Source organism: Babylonia areolata, chromosome 5 (assembly GCF_041734735.1).
Source record: "Babylonia areolata isolate BAREFJ2019XMU chromosome 5, ASM4173473v1, whole genome shotgun sequence".
NCBI classification, from domain to species: domain Eukaryota; kingdom Metazoa; phylum Mollusca; class Gastropoda; order Neogastropoda; family Buccinidae; genus Babylonia; species Babylonia areolata.
In genome coordinates, this window is record NC_134880.1 from 10,724,729 (window position 1) to 10,740,569 (window position 15,841).

General features: G+C 39.9%; 1 protein-coding gene across 1 annotated transcript; it reads left to right on the plus strand.

Moving 5' to 3' along the window:
• Positions 1-90: 90 nt before the first annotated feature.
• Positions 91-15,575, plus strand: LOC143281927 (coiled-coil domain-containing protein 112-like). The gene is made up of 14 exons (XM_076587227.1): positions 91-120; positions 1,023-1,126; positions 1,973-2,094; positions 2,628-2,717; positions 3,289-3,364; positions 4,033-4,225; positions 5,117-5,203; positions 5,489-5,638; positions 7,113-7,250; positions 8,761-8,856; positions 9,991-10,140; positions 10,704-10,799; positions 11,445-11,563; positions 14,182-15,575. The coding sequence occupies exons 1-14, from the start codon at positions 100-102 to the stop codon at positions 14,207-14,209; spliced, it is 1,470 nt and encodes a 489-aa protein (XP_076443342.1). The 5' UTR covers positions 91-99; the 3' UTR covers positions 14,210-15,575.
• The last annotated feature ends 266 nt before the right edge of the window (positions 15,576-15,841 follow it).

Here is a 15,841-nt window from a genome sequence, read left to right on the forward strand (position 1 = left end):
ATTTTTTTTATACCGCAGGGTATAATTGTATTTTATTGTCTCAACTAAATTTCTTCGTTTCGTTTTGATTTTAAACACTTGCACTTCCAAAGCGTCAAAATGGCGACAACTAGTAGCCAGGTTAGCTGATACACATGTATTTGTTTTGATTGTAAATGTTTATATGCTTTCGTAATGATTAGAAATGCAAATGATTAGCTGTTTGTTATGTCGTTAAATATTTGCGGAATAATTTTTCTGTTTTCATTCTCATGGTTGGAAATTATATGCGGAACTGGTTTCATCAACTCTTTTACAGAATAACGTAGCTTACCTTAACGACCGAACTGAAGATCTGCATCAATAACCGTGTGCACACTTGTATCAAGTTGATGGCCAGCCACAACACCACAATCACTGCTGACATAACTATCCAGGGACAGAAGTTAAGAACTGTTCAACACACATACCAGGAATTCCTCTTCAGCAATAAAGCGATTCAGAAGAAGAAGAAAGCATCCAAACCAGAAATCCTCACAAGGATAGCAAAGACATAAGCTATTCAAATTCAATTCAAAACCAGTTTATTGATCCACATGGAAATTAACGTGTGGAATCACAGGCTCATTGTAGACACCAACATAAAACTGAATATATGCACCATAAAATACACTAAAACAGGTAAGATAATAATTCACAGTAGTTGACGATAGACTAAAACACCCCCCCACCCACACCCCCTCTACCCCCCACATAAATTTTAGCACACACTACACACACACACACACACACACACACACACACACACACACACACACACACACACACAAATGCACACACACACAACACACACACACACACATTTACATGCACATTCAGTTGTACATAATATATACATTTTGCATACATTTCTGGAAATCTGCCTGTAGATCAGTGCTTGCATTCATAAGACAGCATATCTTGTGAGTGTTTATGTGGGTGTGATGGCATAAGTGTATGTCTTTGTGTGTGTCATATCTAAACGTGGATATGACCATGTTCAGGAAGGGCCCCAGAAACAAAGAGATGGAGCAGATGCAGCCAGATATAAAGCTGAGCAGCAGAAGAAGGCAGAAATTCTGAGAGAAGTTCACAAGCTTGATATTCAGTGAGTTCTCTTTTTCACTCTTCTGCATACACAGGATTATATCTCATAATGTGTACAAACACCTACATAAATGTGTGCATGCACTCATATACACACACATTGAAGTACAGTATGCATATTCTTGCACACATGCATAAACTCACACACACACACACACACACACACACACACACACACACACACACACACACACACACACACACACACACACCATAGATGTATACACGCAACACACACTATAGATGTATACATGCATGCACACACATTCACACATGTATATTCTAACACACACACACACACACAACAAACACACGTGCGCGCACGCAAACATGCACACACGACACACATTTACATGCACATTCAGTTGTACATAGTAATGACATTCTGCATACATTTATCATTATGCGAATCTGCCTGTGTGAAATGAAATAATTTTTAAAATATAAATTTTAGCATGCACTCACACACACACACACACACACACACACACACACACACAACACACACACGCACACATTTACATGAACATTGAGTTGTACATAGTATATACATTTTTCATACATTTCTGGAAATCTGCCTGTGTGAAGTGAAATAATTTCTAAAAGATTAATGTTAGTAATACTCATGTGTACAAAAGATATTAGTTATACTTGTATGTACCACTACAACTAAGTTTGTGTATATGTGTAGGTGTGTAATCACCATGTTTTAAGTATGTATAGTTGTTTTTTCTAAGCAGTGTGTGCATATATTGTTTAAGATATTACGCAAGACAAGGAGAGAGGGCCATGCCTTGCACTGATGTAGCAGAATCATGTGTGTATGCATATTGTTTTTCCAATGCAGGATACAAGCCATGGAACGGGAGAGGGCCACCCACATTTTCAGCAAGCGATCTGATTTCCGGAAAGACTTTTCCACGTTGGAGGAAATGAACACAAAGCTCACAGAGGAGAGGAAGGAAGAACGTAAGGCACTGCAATGTGACAATTGTTGTGATGTTACACATCACACAAAAATGGTCATACATGTAAAAGCCCACTCGTGTACATATGAGTGAACGTGGGAGTTGTAGCCCAGGAATGAAGAAGATGACACATCGCTTCCGTATCATACAGACTGACATTTTGACAAGTTTTATTTTCCTTTACTTGTTTCCCTTTGTAACAAAGCAACTTGTGGACCCTGGTCACAAATTGTTCAGTTGTTGAATAATTATGAAAAAATGAGCCAGAACAACAGGTTATACAACAAGTTCAGATAAGATTGCTGTGTACATCTTTATATGTTTTTTTTGTGTGTAAAACCTTATGAGCAGATATGGTTTTTTTGTGTAAAACCTTATGAGCAGCAAAGAAAACTTTTAATCTGTCTGTGACTGTCTATTCATCTGTTGAACATGTAATTGATTAATAAAGTGATTAGATTTGTGTATGTGTGTGTGAACATATTTGTGTATGTACCTAACAGTCAGTTCATAAAAATGTTTGTGTGTCTTCAGAAGAACGCATGAAGCTGAATCTGTCCAAAACCGGTCACCTGGTGAAGCGATTCCAGCGGGAACTGACCAACATCAAGCCTTCTCCAGAATGTATGCTACACTGAATAACGATATTCATTAGTAGCAATAGTGACATCTTTTGTCTTGCAAGACAATAAATTTGTGTATGTTCCTGTCTACACTGAGTCACTTTAATAGTGTCAGCCATAACTGAACGGTCCAGTCCTAGGACATGGTCTCTGTTTCAGACCTTGCTTTTTTGTTGTATTTTTTAGGGGGGTGTTTTTGTTTATTCTGTTCTGCTTTGGATGATATTTGGCTCAAGTGTATGGTTACACAGAACACAAGCCTGTGTAAAAACCCTTTGTTTTGGTTGTCTGCATGTATATGTGGGTGTGTGGGTGTGACCTTGGAACAAAAATTCCCAGTGCATTTTGGTGTCACATAATGTGCTGTTCTTCCCTTCTGAACAATGCAGACTGGTGGTCTGATCACCACCTGCCTTCAATCAAAGACGGCGTTTAGAATTAATTTTCAAAATTAAATAAATAAATAAAAAGCCTACTTATTGTCAGAATTCATGAAAACGCATGCTCTATTTATAATGAAACCGAAGTGGAATTTCTATACCAGTCTAACGATGTTGTCTGTGCTTGTGCAGTTGTGGAAAGACTGAAGCTGATCATGGAGGAAATTGAAGGTGCCATCAACAGCTTCAAGGAAGAACAAAAACAGAAGTAAGTTGGAAAGACAGAAAGTGATGAAACAGAACTAGATAGGAGAGACAGGAAAAAAAAAGAAGAATATCACACTAATGCTGCACTAATTTCTAACTGGCTTTATACCCCATCTCAGAGCCCTTTTCAGTTGTCACAAATCATAGTGTGGAAATAAGATGATAAAGTAGGACCAACTGTTCTCTCTAGTGTAATATATAGATTCAAAATTCCTTCTTGTTGTGCTCCTTTGGATTTCTGTTCAAAAGATACAGGTGCTGTTGACATTATTTTCTTCATACATCAGTCCTGTGTCTGAACAACTGATCTCAATAAACATTTGAGATGGAAGTGTTTAAACATCCCAAACATTTCAGCTGCAAAGGACAAAAAACGAACAACAGCAACAACAAAAAACAAAAACAAGCAGGGAAGGTTTCTAGGCAGCAGTGCTTGCAGGTCTGTTTGGAGTTATGCCCTTTATCCTTGTTTCACTTCCAATCCATGATTTGTACTGATTGTTAACACAGTGCACTGTGCAAGAGATATGTTTTCTCCCTCTTGTTTTATAATAGGCACAGTCATGGAAAGGTTGGTTTCTTTGACAATGAGCCACTGACAGTAGCCAAGATCCTAAATAAGCTTGACTTTGAGATTCATTGTGTTACTCCACTTGTGTTGCCCACCAGGTATGAGGAGTTGTTGAGAGGGGAGCGCACTCTGGGCCAAGACCTGCAGGCTTTGGAGCGGAAGTTTGAAACTTGGACTCAGACTGCCAACGATTCTGCCATTGTGACGCACCGTTCGGCATCAACCCAGCGTCCTCTGTCAACTGCAAGAGATGTCACTAAGGACCTTCCACCCGAAGTGGCTGCTTTTGAAGTGAGACTTTTGGGCAATGGAAAATTAGTGTATAAGATAAAGAAGGACTTGGAGGTATAGAAATGAGAATGTATGTGTTTTCCAGATGCAGATGATCATATTATGTTTGTGTGTGTGTGTGTGTGTAAGCATGTGTGTTCAGTTGTATGACAAGGTGTCTAAATTTGATAACATGACCAAATGCATGCACAGCTTTGCGCAGTGTTGTTGTAGTCAGCCAGACAGTCGATTACAGTAATCTTCGCTTCTCATACCACTCTTCCTGAATCACTTGTACACATCCAGACTTGGGCTTGTATCTCAGTTCAGTGCCAGCAGTCCACAGGAAAGGTGCCACCTAGAGGGCACAGATGATGGGGCAGCAGAAAAGAAAAGAAAAGAAAAAGTCAAGGACTTGCTGATCTTCAAACACCAGTTCAGGGGAACCTGGTGGATGAGCATCAAGTCAGACATCCCAGTGTCCCTGAAGACAGGCTTTAAGGACCAGCGCTGATGAAAATCATGTCAACCACAGCTGTAAACAACATTCTTCGACATAAGCTGAAGTTGTACAGTGGTTATTTTACAGTGCAAAATCCAAGGCCTGAGAACAACAGACTTCCCCAGGTGTCCCTTCAAAGACAACAGTTAAAAACACAACATGTGAACAATGTGACTGTAACATGTGAAAGCAAATGGTTTGTTATCTCCACTTTAATTATGTTCACAATATGTTATGTTATGACAAAGCAGTTCTTTAGATATGTAAGTTGAAAACAAGAAGTGAAACATTACAGACATCAGATGAATGATTTAATTTCATGACAATGGTAATGGATAACTTGAGAGGATAGTTCTGAAGTAAAAGACATGACACTGCTTTTAGATTTTCACTGTGTGTTTTATGTACAGAAATTCCTGCAGCAGACAGGAGGGCACCGAGGAGGATGGGATGAATATGATCATGGAACGTTTCTCAGATTCCGCAGTCGCTACAAGGTCAGTTTCCTTTCTTTTCAGGTCAGTCTTTAGTTCTGTTTGTTTTCCTTGTGTGAAAGAGGAGGAAGCAAACCCATCCACATGTTTTGTGACTTGCTTTAAATAACTGAATTTTTCTATTTGTCATTTTGTATCTCTGTCGCTGTCATTCTTCCTTCCAAAATAAATAAAAATCTATCTTTCTCCTTATCTCCTGCTCTTTATCATCCTCTGCTGATGTACTCCTCGTTCTGCCCACTTTACTCACTCTGCATTTAAAATGCATTTTCTCCTCATTTTGTTCAGGGCCGCATTGTGTTTCTGGATCATCTGAAAGGAGCCATTCCAACCAAGACGGAAGAAGAGATCCGGGAACATGAAACCTGGTACCAGGAGTACCTGTTTCTGAACGAACAGAAGAAAGACGGCATCAAGATCTGGAGAGAGAGGAGAGAGGTCAGTTCATAGCTTGGATACCATGTTTTCATCAGTGTAGATTTCATGCCTGAGCTTTTGTATCATGAGAACTTTTATGTAACTTTGTTTCGTTCTCTTCAGTGGGGATTCAGATATTAACTCACATGAGAAGACTGATATATTCACAGCTGTATAGAGGAACACACGAGTGTGTTTATTAAAGTGCCAACAAGGTGATTGGATAAGATTTTGTGCACAATCATGAAAACGTTCCCGGCTCTGCGCATTTTCTACACACGCTGCAAGCCTGGCATGAATAGAAGACAACGAGAAGCAGAAGCCTTCATGGTTTATATGTCATTCTTTCTAATTTAAAAACAAAAAGATGGACACCAGAAATGTGGGGAGGGTGTTTAGGGGATGGGTTTGGAAGTGTTGCTGGAATTTACATGCATATCTACTGATCCAGATCATATTTTTGCTCACCTTCTGAAACAAATATGTGCTGAAAACAGAACTATTCCTTCTGAAACAGATTGTGTTGACTGGCATTTTTCATACTTTGTCTTTGTAATGACTTTCTGGCTTCAACAAAACCCGATTTTCAGTAATCTCCTATTTTAGGGTAATTTTCTTTTGTAGCAACTGAATTACTGCAATTAGACATTGTGTTAACTGTATATGTTGGCCATCTTTTCAGGCAAGATGGCAAATGAAGAAGTTGCTTTCAGCTGGAATTTTCAGCATGTTCAGTCTCAATTAAGCACCTTCCTTAAAATATTGAAATGCAATAAACACATCAGGAGTTTAACTGGTGTCATTCTGTGTGGTCTTTTCAACATTTGTTTTTCTTTTCTTTTAACAGTGGACAACAAATAGAATTCATGCTGTCTTAAAACTGTAACACAAAATGCTTATCCAGGAAACCAGATTTCTGATTTAGGAACAAACTGGGAACGACCCAAGACAGTCATGTTGATCCAGAGGCAAAATGAAATTAACTGTTCACAGTGCAAAAATTAAAATATGGTTTAATCCCACCCATATAATTAGTATTTGTGAAAAGAATGTGTTTTTTTTCTTTTTCGAAAGTTTGTGTTGTCAGACAAAGTATTTCTAGAGAAAATGATTTTGCTAAAATTTACCAACACACACACACACACACAGACACACACACACACACACGCATGCATGCACACTTACTAGTTACTTACATACAGGCACACAGACATACATGGACATCCAAATCAGGGTAATTACATTGACGTACCTTGTTAAAACACACACGAGAGCCAGTGTTTTGCACTCAGTGAAGCACAAGGAGATATTTCAGTACTTGAGTTATCAGTTGTCGTCATTTTGAATTGCTTGTCTAGAAGTGCACGGGTGAAGAGGTTGGGGGGGGGGGACAGTGGGGAGGGATGTTGCCAGCAATAAACAGATCTGTACATCAGGGTACATATGCACTGCATGTGTGCAGAGATCAGAGTACACATGTACTTTTTGTGTGCAGGAAGAAAAGGAAGATCTGCTGACCAAAGCACAGACAGCTGAGGAAGAGGAGGAGGAAGAGGCTGAGAGAAAGAGGAGGATTCAGACCAAAATCGATGAGGAGAAGCGGGAACGTTTCTCACAACTGAACTCATGGAAGGTAGAGTCTTTTATGAAAGGGAGACAAACAGAGCTTGAGCGTGCAGAAAAGCCAATCTTTGAGAATTTTCTTTCTTAGATAACACCGAAAAACTGTGACTTTCAGTCTGTGTGCCAGATTGTCTCTGTGTGTGTGTATGTGTGTGTTTTGGGTGTCTTTAAGTTGTTGTTTTTCTTCAACACTTTTTTTTTCTAATTCTGCATACAGTTTCTGTGTTGCTAAAGCTCTTTTTTTTTTTGGTTCAGTTTGTGTAATTCTAGGGACCTGTGTGTGTGTGTGTGTGTGTGTATATATGTATGTGCATGTGTGTTTGTGTGTGTGTTATGTGTGTTGATGCCCATGCAGGTTCTGTTTGTCAACTCCCTTTCCTTCTGTTAGAATGTAAGATGGACAGTTGTACAGACACTTCTCCAAGTGCCTTTGTACACATTTCCATCCCTCACTTTTTTGTTGTTGTACTGTTGCATGCTTTTTAACTTATTCTACCCAGTGCCCGAGCACTGCTGAGACACCAGTGCACATATTGTTCACACCTGCACTGAAGCAGTGCTCTGCTTTGAATCCTGATTTATCAAACTTGTTTTCCAAGTTTCACATATGTGTACACAATCAGGGATGGTACACCACTCTTGATGAACTTCTGGGCAACTCACTGACAAAGTTTGAAGGCAGTGCAAGCAATTTCATGCTTTTTTGTTTTGTTTTGTTTTTGTGCAAGATTTGGTTGTAGTCATAGCAAGAAAGCCATGTTTCACTGATCAAAAAGTATTAGGCAAACTGTTATGAGATGTATACAGTTGATTTTCTCCAGACATAGAATGATGGCTGTGAAGTGACAGGTGAAGCAATAGGTGAGTGATTGACACAAACTATGTAATTTCAAGTTTTTAGTTTATCTGAAAATTACTGTTAAAACTTCCCAGGGGCTGTATTCAAGATAAAATTCATTTTGCCTTCAGGCAAGTTACCTTTGACATGGTAGGGACCTGTGGGTACAGTTTAATGTGAAGGTTAAGTTATCTTCATATTCAAGACACACGTGGTACTCTCAGGCAGCTAACTCATTGTCTATAATTGAAAATCCTGGTGATTCCCTTCTGCGCATGATCTCAGTTTTACTTCTCACCATACCACAGTTCAGAGCATTGTCGAGAGAGTTTGTAAAAAACATGTGCCGTCCACAAAGCTCGCCTGTTTTCCCTAAAAAAAAAAAAACAATGACGCAAAATGATCCACTATGTTTACCTCTGCTTCGTGGGCAGTCACCCTTGGCAGGTAGTAAGGGTAAATTGCCTTCAGGTTTGTAGACCCATGGGTAGGCTCCTGTGTTCATGAATACTGGATATTGCTTTCCCTCAGGCAGTGTGCCTTGCCTCAGGCAGATTACCGGGAGGTACACATTTACCAGCAGGGACGATTGTCTCTTGAACACGGCCCCAAGTGAGGAAGGTTGCACAAGCTGCTACTCTCCCGGAGCTGAATGGGTTAAAAAGCAGCATGGTGTTAACAGGTTCAGAAGGAACTGGAGAAAGCCATGAAGGAGGAGAAGAAGCTGAGAGAGGAGCTGAGCAAGGCAAAAAAACTGGAGGAGGAAAAGAAACGACAGGTATTGTTGACAGATGTGTGTGTGTGTGTGTGTGTTGGTGTGCGGGGTCACAATGTTTGTGTGTGTGTGTGAGAGAGAGAGAGAGTAGACAGATTCTGAGGAGTCTTGGGGTCACATTTTTATGTCTCCATGTGCACGTGTGTGACTAAGGAAATGAATTATGAGCACCTAAAGGCAGCTCTCTTCTGACTCTACCCAGGTAGACAGCCTGTTGTGCAAATGGCACAGTGTTTGTAAAGTGCTTAGAGCTTGATCTCTGACTGAGGATAGTTGCTATGTAAGTATACATCATCATCATCATCATCATGCATACAGGAAGATGGAATGTACCTGTGAACACAGGCAGGGGCCTTGTCTTGTGTTTCATGGAGTTCCTGTTGTCCTTCCTTGTAGGTTTCAGTCTGGACAGCGCTGATGTTGTCTGTGATGATGGTGCATTTCTGTCTTTCCATGCAAGTTTCAGTCTGGACAGTGTAGATGTTGTCTGTGATGATGGTGCAGAACAGTGGTAATGTCTGTGATGCGGGTACAGAACAGTGGTAGTGTTGTACTTGATGAGGGTGTAGAACGGTGGTGATGTTGTTTGTGGTGATGGTGCAGAACAGTGGTAATGTTGTACGTGATGAGAGTACAGAACAATGGTAATGTTGTACATGATGAGGGTCCAGAACAGTGGTAATGTTGTACGTGATGAGGGTCCAGAACAGTGGTAATGTTGTACATGATGAGGGTCCAGAACAGTGGTAATGTTGTACATGATGAGGGTCCAGAACAATGGTATTGTTGTACGTGATGAGGGTCCAGAATGGTGGTGATGTTGTACATGATGAGGGTCCAGAACAGTGGTAATGTTGCACCAGAACAGTGGTAATGTTGTACGTGATGAGGGTACAGAACAGTGGTAATGTTGTACGTGATGAGGGTACAGAACAGTGGTAATGTTGTACATGATGAGGGTACAGAACAGTGGTAATGTTGTACATGATGAGGGTACAGAACAGTGGTAATGTTGTACATGATGAGGGTACAGAACATGGTGGTGATGTTGTCTCTGATGACGGTACAGAACATTGGTGATGTTGTCTGTAATGATGATACAGAACAGTGGTGATGTTGTCTGTAATGATGGCGCAGACAGAGATTCGAGCCCAGGTCGAGGAATTCCGGCGGCAGAAGGAAGAGGAGGACCAGTTCATCCAGCAGCAGATGGAGCTGCGCAAGCGACAGGAAGCAGAACACAGACGGCAGGAGTCGGCCCGGGAAATTGTCCGCTTCAGAACCAGAGTAAGGGACTGTGTTTTTTCATTGTTGTCAGTTTGTGGGTGGTGGGAGGGGTGTGGCAGGGGTGGGTCAGTGGGGAGGTTGCTCTGTTTAGAGTGCTGTCTTCTCAGCATTCTCAGTTTGACTTTGTTGGTGGTGGTGATAGGTTTTTATTGTTGTTGTTTTTGTCCAGTCTTCTCTGTATGTGTGTGTGTATGTGTGTGGTTATGTTTCATAGTCTGAGCATGCATTCTGAGGAGCATGACAAGATGTATGACATGTGTAAGAATAGTTTCGAAAACTTGTTTTATGAATTTGTAATACATTCACAGAGATGTGATACAGTAACACAGGACATGCTGTGATACAGCAACACATACACGCTACGCAGTAAACTTGAAAATCAAGAGTTATGTATCGCACACGCTGTCATACAGGCACATGTACATGCAAAAAGCAGACTTAGTTTCGTAACACTCCAGCATTTGTCAAAAAACCATTTCCATCCAAATCATGATGAGACGTTTTGTTTGCTTGCTCATGCTGCCTGTATCATCACATGCTCTCAAGACTTGCTTCTTCCCCAGGACCTACAGAAAGTGCACGAGAAGCTGAGCAAGGAGATGGAGAAGGAGAACCAGCTGAAGGAGAAGGAGAAACAGCTGGAGCGGCTCAAGAACAAGGTCTGCAGCAAGCTGTTGGCTTATTTGTGTGCACGTCAGCAAATGGGTTTTAAGTTGGTTGATATTTATTGTTATTTATGTTTTTTGACAGTATGTCTAACACCTACGTTTTCATGTGCATTATTTTGAGCTTGGTATTGTTTATGTATATTTATTTATATTATTTATCCCTCAGATGTTTTGTGTGCATTCTTTTATAATCTGTCATTTATTTTATGTATTTACTTATTTATTTTGTTGAATGATTTTATTTCATTTTATGAACGTTTCACACAAACCAAGGTTAGGCTCTCATGTCCTGACTAGCACACTGGATTTGTATGAAGGTCAGGCACCCGCTCATTTTTCTTTCTTTTGTCAAAAAGCAGATGTGTTGTAGTGTATTATGGATCTATCCACATGCTTTGAAACCAGAACTAAAACTTATACTTTGTTGAAAGCTTAAGAATGGCTCAGATCTGCCTGAAACATGTGTGCAAATTTGTACATTTTTCCATGAACATATCTGTAAATGAATTTTTTTTTCGTTGTTGTTGTTGTTGTGTGTGTGTGTGTGTGTGTGTTTGATGGATCCTGATGTTTACAGGGGATCAGTGAGTGAAGCAGTGGAATCATTTGTATTATTTCCTTTCTGCCTCCAAACAGGTACAGGTAAATGTGGATCGAGACCCAACACGATTATTGCAGCCCACAGCAGGGTGGAAGTCTCGATTAAAAGACACCAGCTCTAGTGGGGGCGGACAAGTGCTGCATATGCCTCACAGGTAAATCTGCGCAATACAGGTCGACAGTTTGCTCATTAAATACTGCTACTTAGCTCCCTTGACTTTAACTATAAACGACACATTTGTATGGGTAAGAAATAAAATCACTAAAAATCAAATGTTAGAATTTATGAACTGAAAACTTCCAGACTGATCAGTAACATAGCGAGCTGGTTGGGGACAAAACAAAAACTTTCTCTCTTCATATGCTGTCATACAGTGAGATGTTGAAAGTATCCTTTTTTTTCTTGGAAATTTGCACACACTCACGACTTATAAATGAATCCAGGAAAGCACACAGAGTTTGAAACAGATTGAATTCAGAACTTACCCTGATAGGGCCCCTTATCTAATTCTGTTGTGACTGAGAAGAATCTGGGTCAGACGCCATTGTTGATATGCGCTGTTCACATGAACCAGTCACCTAGAAAATAGCTCTCCTGGTTGGGAGCACAGCAACACACTCTGCATTTATTGGTCGCAGTGGAGAGTGGAAAGGTCAGTTCAGATATTCTTAGCTAAGAATGTCATTATGCAAATTAGGTGCCACTCCAAAAATACAAAACTTTCCAAGTCCCGATGGGGTTCCTTCGTCTGAAACAGTTGTAAACAGTGAGGCCTCGATCAAGGCCCATTGTCAGGAGTGAGTTTATGTTTTTGTTGCCCTGTTGTTTCTGAACACAGGTGCATGTTGATAAATGCATGCAGTGAAATACTTTATTCTTTTGCAACTGCATCACCTGCATATTAATGTACAGGGTGAGTTGAGTTATGCCAGTCATAGTTTTGTGTAAAATGCATTGATTCATCTGCACTAATGATTAACAAGTGGTGAACTTGGTTTATACTCAGTTGAAAAAGCTTTGGGTTTCATCTCAAGTGCTTTGTTTTATTGTGTACTGGCATCGTTTTCTTCCTTCTCTTTACATTTTCATATCGCAGGTTTAAAACTGGGTTTATACTCAGTTGAAAAAGCTATGGGTTTCATCTTAAGTGCTTTATTTTAATGTTGCATACTGGCATCGTTTTCTTCCTTCTCTTTACATTTTCATATCACAGTGTTGTCTCTATCTTATGCTGTCACAGTGTTGTATATTGACATCTCTTTCTTCCTTCTCTTCACATTTTACTGTCACAGTGTTGAACATCAACATTTTTTCTTTCTTCTCTTTACATTTTACTGTCACAGTGTTGTATATTGGTATCTCTTTTTTTTCTCTTTATATATTACTGTCAGTATCATATAATGATATCAGTTTCTTCTTTCTCTTTACATTTTACTGTCCCAGTGTTGTATATTGACATGTTTCTTCTTTCTCTTTACATTTTACTGTCGGTGTTATATATTGACATGTTTCTTCTTTTTCTTTACATTTCAATGTCACAGTGTTGTATATTGACATGTTTCTTCTTTCTCTTTATATTTTACTGTCACAGTGTTGTCTCTACATTTTACTGTCAGAGTGTTTTATATTGACATCTTTCTTCCTTCTCTCTACATTTTACTGTCACAGTGTTTTATATTGACATCTCTTTCTTCCTTCTCTCTACATTTTACTGTCACAGTGTTTTATATTGACATCTCTTTCTTCCTTCTCTCTACATTTTACTGTCAGTGTTTTATATCGACATATCTTTCTTCTCTACATTTTACTGTCACAGTGTTTTGTATCGACATGTTTCTTCCTTCTCTTTACATTTTACTTTACTGTCATTTCTTACACACTCTGTGATCATCCCTCTCCAAGTTAATGTTTGCACTTGATCAGTTTGTGTTTTGTTTCTTCTCACTTTCGGTGTTGACAGTTTGTTTGCAGTTTCACTTTCTCAAGGAGGCATCACCGCGTTCGGACAAATCCATACACGCTACACCACATCTGTTGAGCAGATGCCTGACCAGCAGCATAACCCAACGCGCTTAGTCAGGCCTTGAGTGCATGCTTACATATTTGTGTACCTATGAAAGGGGATTTCATTTTATGTAATTTCGCCAGAGGACAACACTCTCGTTGCCATGGGTTCTTTTTCAGTGCGCCAAGTGCGTGCTGCACACGGGACCTCGGTTTATCGTCTCATCCGAAAGACTAGACGCTCAGTTTGATTTTCCAGTCAAACTTAGGAGAAAGGGCGAGAGCGGGATTCGAACCCACACCCTCACGGACTCTGTGTATTGGCAGCTGAGCGTCTTAACCATTCTGCCACCTTCCTCCCTGTGTTGACAGTGTTTAGCTGTCCACATCATGTGAGGAAGCATAGTCATCTCTTTTGTCTTTATCCCCGTCCTCCCATTTCTCTCCATTTTCCTCCAAGTCTCAGTGTAATGCGTGTGCTTGTGATTGGGTGTTGTGTGTGCTCAGGTGTTCTGTGTTCATGCATGTGTTCTGTGCTGCGTGCATGTTGTGTGTGTGTGTGTAAAACTGTGATTTCATTGGAAAATTCTTATTTCCAATCATATTTATTGTCTTTTTTTCTCCTCATGTTTTAATATGCTGCTGTTTGCCATTAAATGCTGTTGATTGTTTATTGTTTGAGGGAAAATGCTTAGAGTAAGAGCCAGCTATGTGGGGAGTTTGCACCATTGAAGTACTGTTTATCTGCACAATTACTTCTCTTTGCAGAGCTGTTCCAAACTGGAGGAAGAATTAATGTCGACCATGATGGGCCTTTTGGAAAATCTTACCGTCCACACCAGCCAGAAATGCCTTTCAGTCATGAAAACGATGTACATATCCACCAGACAGTTGTTGTTTTCTGAAAAGAGTATGCTTTTGAGAATGCCAGACTGCTTGGTGCAAAATCTCGGAGATGAAAAAGGCACCAAAGCATGTTTGTGTGTGTGTGTGTGTGTTCAGTCAATTGACGACATGGTGTCAGACATGTGTATGGTGCATGTGTGTGTGTATATGTGAAAATCAGGGTGGATGGGTTTTCAATCTTTTGACACTGTGATAGCAAACGTGTGCATGATGAGCAGGGTGAAATGCCAAAGGTTGAGGTTATAATTTGGAAAAATAGAAAAAAAGCTTAACAGAAACCGTACCTCACTTCCAATTTTAATCAGACTTGGTATTGTGACTGGTCACGGGCACAGCATGGTCCTCAAAGAATTTCAGAACTGAAGATTAAAGGGCAAGGTCACAAAATGGCATGGGATATTGAAAGGGAAGGTTTTTATGTGCGAGAGAGTGAAGGCCTTGTATATAATCTTTATAAAATTGGGCACAGTGACTGGTTATGAGGAGAACAAAATTATAGATCAAAAGTCGCAAGGTGGCTTACTGCAAACATTTAGTTTGGACAGAACATAAATGTATTGTAAATTTTTGGGTCAAAAGTCAGTTTTCAGTTTCAAGGTGTCAAAGTGTGCATTCTGGTCCATACATGTACAATACATCACATCTGCAGTGGAAATGATTTTAAAAAGCAGATGCTTGACGTTCAAATAAACCCAGTGTGCAGTCTGGCCTTGATGCCATCAAGTCCATGAAAAGAAGGCTTTGTCCCACTGTGTCCTTAATTGCCTGACCATGTCTCTGTATTGTGCTTCATCATAGTACTGTCTCCCTTTCTTTTCTCATCCATGACCTCGATGGCGCTCATGCTTGTTGATCGAAACCCAAGCCGATGTGATTCCTGTGATGTGAGGACACTATTCTGTTCATGCTTCTCAACCTGTTCTTTGTATGTTCATGTAAACTTTGACAAAGACGATGTGTGACACAGTGTATGTGTGTGTTTGTGTGCAATCATGAGGGTGTGTGCGAGTGTGTGTACTTATGAGCGAGAAAGGATGGTGAAAACAACCAGATGCATGTAAGTGATTAGGATGGCAGGAAATTAAAAGAGAGCTGGTGGGGAGCAGGGAGGAACAGAGAATGAATGAAGAGTGTTTGGGGTTTAAAGGCATAGTTCACAGTATAAATCACACTCAGTGACAAGACATTACTTGAATATATCATGTAAATAAAATCAAAATGTTTTGATATTATTTGATTGTTACGTTTTGCATAGAATAAAATGTGTTGGCAACCAAATATGTATGGACTGATTTGACTGTGCGAGTGTGCTATAACTTTCACAGTTTTTATGAATGCAAAACGTTAGTTCCATGATGTACAGTCTTACGTTATCCTGTCGGCCACAAGCCATTTTTCTTTGTATTTCTATAAGGACATTAAACTAATTTGATTGATTGATAACTGGCATGTCAATTTTATTTTAAATGTGTTCATAAACACAATGGCAACAGTGATAAGAAGAGCATATCGTGCTCTTGCG